Here is a 4,690-nt window from a genome sequence, read left to right as displayed (position 1 = left end):
AAAAAAAAAAAAAAAAAAAAAAAAAAAAAAGAAAAGGCTGAAAGGTGGCTAGAGCCACTTCAGTTTCATCCTTGAGGCAAATGGGAAACTCCCAAAGGTTTGAATGGGGAAGGGATGCCTACAATGAAAGTTTGAGAGTGAAGTAGCGTGATTGGATTGAGTGTAGGACGGATTCTGAAGTAACTGCAATGTGCTGAAGATTATCCATTGACTTCTGAGTATTTGCAGTTTATTTTTAAAAATGATTTTATTGCCAAGAAATATAAACACTACTGTTTTGGTACAAAAACATAACAAAGTGTGTTAAGAGTCCCTCTTGCTGTTTTATGCAAAGTTTTAAAAACCTCTTGTTACAGTAGTATCACCCGTACTTCTGATTTCAAATAAATGTTCTAGAGACACAGTAAGGGTCCAACAAATGCTTGTTCAACAACACAAGGAAAGCCAGCTTTTAAAGTAAAGTAGGAAAACAGGCCGGGTGCAGAGGCTCACATCTGTAATCCCAATACTTTGGGAGGCTGAGGTGGGCAGATCACTTGAGGTCAGGAGTTCAAGAACAGCTTGGCCAACATGGTGAAACCCTGTCTCTACTAAAAATGCAAAAATTAGCCAGGTGTGGTGGCGCACACCAGTAGTCCCAGATATTCAGGAGGCTGAGGCAGGAAAATGGCTTGAAATGGGGAGGCAGAAGTTGCAGAGCCAAGATCGTGCCACTGCACTCCAGCCTGGGGGACAGAGGGAGACGCCATCTCAAAACAAAACAAAGCAAAGCAAAATCATACAAAAACATTAGCTGGGTGTGGTGGTGCACACCTGTAATCCCAGCTACTTGGGAAGCTGAGGCAGAATTACTTGAACCCCTGGGGGGAAGTTGCAGTGAGCTGAGATCGTGTCACTGCACTCCAGCCTGGGCGACAGAGGGAGACTCTGTCTCAAAAAATATATATATTTTAAAAAAAGAAGAAAAAGTAAAGTAGGAAAACACATAAGCAGCCTGCCAACAGACTCCCCTAGCCTTGCTGAGGGCCAGCGTTCTGGGAGGCAGATCTGAATTCTAGTCCTAGTTCACGCACTGGCAGGCTGGTGCCCTTGGACAGGTCACTTATCTGGGGCTCAGTTTCTTCCTCAATAAAATGAGATCAAATCCCATGTTCTACGAGTTTGTGCTCTGGAGTCAGACAGATCTGGGTTCTACCACTGCCAGCTCTGTGATCTTGTAGCTTCAGTCTCGTCATCTCTGACACGGAGATAACAGTAACTCTCTCACTGTGTTGTTAGGGTTTAAAGGAGATAATGTATGTGAAATGTTAGCAAACAAGTGTTAGCTACCCGGATTTCCGGTTTCAGAGTTCCGTGGTCCAAGTTTACGCCACATGCAGCGATGTTGTATGTTGGGCTGTGGTGTGGCAGCACTTCAGCATTCACTGCATGCACAGCTTGCAGAAGAGAAGGCCAAAGGAGACCTAAGAAGGCTCTTCAAACACTTGAAAGACTGGCATGTAGGTCGAGCACGGTGGCTCAGGCCTGTGATCCCAGCAGTTTGGGAGGCCGAGACGGGTGGATCACCTCAGTTCAGGAGTTTGATACCAGCCTGACCAACATGGTGAAACCCCATCTCTACTAAAAAATAAATACAAAAATTAGCTGGGCATGGTGACGGGTGCCTGTAATCCCAGCTACTCGGGGGGCTGAGGCAGGAGAATTGCTTGAACCCGGGAAGCGGAGGCTGCAGTGAGCTAAGATTGTACTGCTGCACTCCAGCCTGAGAGACAAGAGTGGAACTCCATCTCAAACAAACAAACAAAACAAACAAACAAAAACTGGCAAGCAGAAGAAAAAGATTTTTTCTCTACACGTCTCCAAAGAATTTAACTAGGCCCAGGGGAGGTGCAGTTTAAATTTCTAACAATCTCAACTGTCTGCCAAATGGAATGAGCTACTTCATACGGCAATAGTGAGTCCCGTCTTTGGAGGCATTCAAACAAAAGCCAGATGGCCATTTATCAACAATCCATGTAAAACACTAGATGAACTAAAGCCTACCTATCTAAGGTCTCTTCCAATTCAGATTTTAGTAAAGAATTTCTAAGGTCTTTGTGATGAGACATTTAGGCTAAGTTTCAAGAAATCAAGTCAAAATCAGTCTGTGGGTTCATCTGCGATAAAAAATGTTTGTTTTGCTTTTACAGTTTCCTCATTTGGCTGTTGGATTTTAAGAAAAGCATCCAAGAAAACAAGGCCTGTTCAAAACAAGACAACTTCCTTTCACTGTTGCCTGCATTTGTACGTGAGAAACGCTCAGGACAGCAAAGTCTCCTTATGTACAATGGAACAAGGTCAGAGACAGATTTGATATTAAAAAATAAAAGACTAAAAACTTAGTTTAAGAGTCAATTTAATAAGTTTAAAATAAATGTTTAGTTTCATTAGGATGATGCTATCAATATTTTCTTGGTTACAGACACATTATTAAAGTTTTGCGTTAATTTTATTGACAATTCTTAAGATTCTTTCTCATGCTTAATAAAGTATGCTACCCAGTTAACTCTTGTCTACATGAGCAAAGCAGATAGTACAAAACAGGAAATTACAAATCACTGATACTTAGTCCTTGTGGGAATCATGCTTTTATCCCAGCAGTTTTACAAGGTGGCTGGCATTCCCTGAGCATATTCTGAATTGCACTGTGGGGAAAGAGGTTGTGCTCAGTTGTAGGGTGGGGGGATGCACTGCCTGAGGATTAAAAAACTAGTTCTGTGACCGTGAGGAAGTTACTTAAATTTCCATGGTCTGGGTTCCCTTCTGTGTGAAAAGAGAAGGTGGACTTCAACCTCTAAGATCTTCTCCAATTTTCACATTTTATGAACTTTTGTAGAAAAAACATCAGGAGTTCATGTGGGATGACAGCAAGTTATTTCTTTGAGAAGAGTCTTGATCGCCAGGCAATATTCACAGCATAGAGACTGTCAGATGACGATGCTAGCATGGAAAAGAGACCCACACATTTAAATCACCCAGCAAATATTCCGAAGGCTAATTGTAGCACATGTTATGAAAGACATTTCAAACTGTGGTTCTGAAGAGCGTATCCCATCTTGCAGAGGTGGGGAGCCTGTGGGGACAAGAGTTCCGAAGTGGAAGAGACAACGAGAGTTCCCAGCAGCTAATGTTTGTCATTCTGGTTGACCGTGCCGGTCTATTAGGCTAGTGGTTCAGTATACAGATGAAATGAAACATGGAACCCGGTTTATTATCAGAACAACTACAAAGAAATTGTCCCCTGTGTAAGACCGGAGTGTCAAATCTCTCTCCTTTTCTCCTCTCTCCTTCAACGGTGGGTGTGGAGTGACTGTGCGTCCCACTAGAACCACGTGTCATGGCTGAGTCATATCCTCCTGCCCTTGGAATGGGAGGCACAGCGGAAGAGCTTCCCACGGAAGGGACGTGGGGAGCCTGGTGCCTGGACCATGGTGCTTCTCTCTTCCAACACGTCCACTCACCCCTTGGGAGACCCTCAAAAGCCACTTAAACACTACATATTCACAGAATTTTTGGTAAAAGTAAATACCAATTATAGTGAGGAAGAATTTTGACCATGAAATATTTTAAAAACTAAAAAATGTTTATATTTCATTTAACATTTGACACAGAAGAGACCACATCGGAATAAACACATTAAATCTTCAGAGCACTTTCATTGTGGTTTTGGACTTCAGATATGACAAATACTTATACTGACAAATCCATAATTTCTTTTGTAATTTCTTTTTATTTTTACAAATTATGCCATGATAAAATTTGACAAAAATTATTCATGTGAAAGTTTGCTTTAACGTTTTATAAGTTAATCAAGTGCGTATCACAATAGATTTTTGGTTGTTGTTTAAATAGGGTGTTCTCATGATTTTAGTATTACACAACTTTAAGCTGAGACTACACTCAGAAATAAGTTTAGAAAACGGCATTACAAAAGGTTGGGAGTGAGCAATAAAAAAACAAACAAACCCAAGCAGGGCTGTTGTGCTGTGGGAAATCGGATGTTTTCACTGCCATAAGTCTTCAGTGCGGCCAAACTTAAAAACCAGCCCTCTGTGAATAAAACAAGAAATACCACATGACTCCCTGAATTTGAGAAAAGAATATGTGAGATTTCAAGAATGGTGTGAAACAAGCAACAAAGAATTGATGAGTTGTAGAAGGAAGTTTGGTACCAAATGTATCAAAACAGAAACTGATCATTCTAAGGTAGTGAATTCTTCCATTATGTTCAACTGTGCTATTAACCACCATATTCCCAACAACCTTAACTTTCGAGTACTGAAGACACATGTGACTTTTAAAAAGTTAACCAGTGTTTACTATGTAACCATTATATGTCTAATTTTTTTTTTTTTTTTTTTTTTTTTTTTTTGAGATGGAATCTCGCTCTGTCACCAGGCTGGAGTGCAATGGTGCGATCTCGGCTCACTGCAAGCTCCGTCCCCCAGGTTCACGCCATTCTCCTGCCTCTGCCTCCCAAGTAGCTGGGACTACAGGCGCCCGCCACCACGCCCAGCTAATTTTTTTTTGTAGTTTTAGCAGAGACAGGGTTTCACTGTGTTAGCCAGGATGGTCTCGATCTCCTGACCTTGTGATCCACCTGCCTCGGCCTCCCAAAGTGCTGGGATTACAGGCGTGAGCCACTGTGCCC

General features: G+C 41.8%; 2 protein-coding genes across 7 annotated transcripts in view; one reads left to right on the top strand and one right to left on the bottom strand.

Moving 5' to 3' along the window:
- RHCE (Rh blood group CcEe antigens) overlaps positions 1–4,090 on the top strand; it is a 72,946-nt gene extending 68,856 nt beyond the window's left edge. For 5 of the 6 annotated variants that reach the window (XM_017856160.1, XM_017856164.1, XM_017856163.1 and 2 more), the window contains one exon: positions 2,190–4,090. In XM_017856160.1, the coding sequence (XP_017711649.1) occupies positions 2,190–2,216 (27 nt within the window). In that variant the 3' untranslated portion in view covers positions 2,217–4,090. The remainder of the gene's footprint in view (positions 1–2,189) is intronic. The other variant, XM_017856157.1, reaches the window with a different exon arrangement.
- The window catches only part of TMEM50A (transmembrane protein 50A), a 12,733-nt gene continuing 10,421 nt past the window's right edge, over positions 2,379–4,690 (bottom strand). The window contains exon 4 of the mRNA XM_017856135.1: positions 2,379–4,089. Coding sequence (XP_017711624.1) covers positions 4,044–4,089 — 46 coding nt within the window. The 3' untranslated portion in view covers positions 2,379–4,043. The remainder of the gene's footprint in view (positions 4,090–4,690) is intronic.

This window comes from Rhinopithecus bieti, unplaced genomic scaffold (assembly GCF_001698545.2).
Source record: "Rhinopithecus bieti isolate Rb0 unplaced genomic scaffold, ASM169854v2 scaffold_41644, whole genome shotgun sequence".
Lineage (NCBI taxonomy): Eukaryota > Metazoa > Chordata > Mammalia > Primates > Cercopithecidae > Rhinopithecus > Rhinopithecus bieti.
This window is presented reverse-complemented; position numbering and strand designations above follow the sequence as displayed.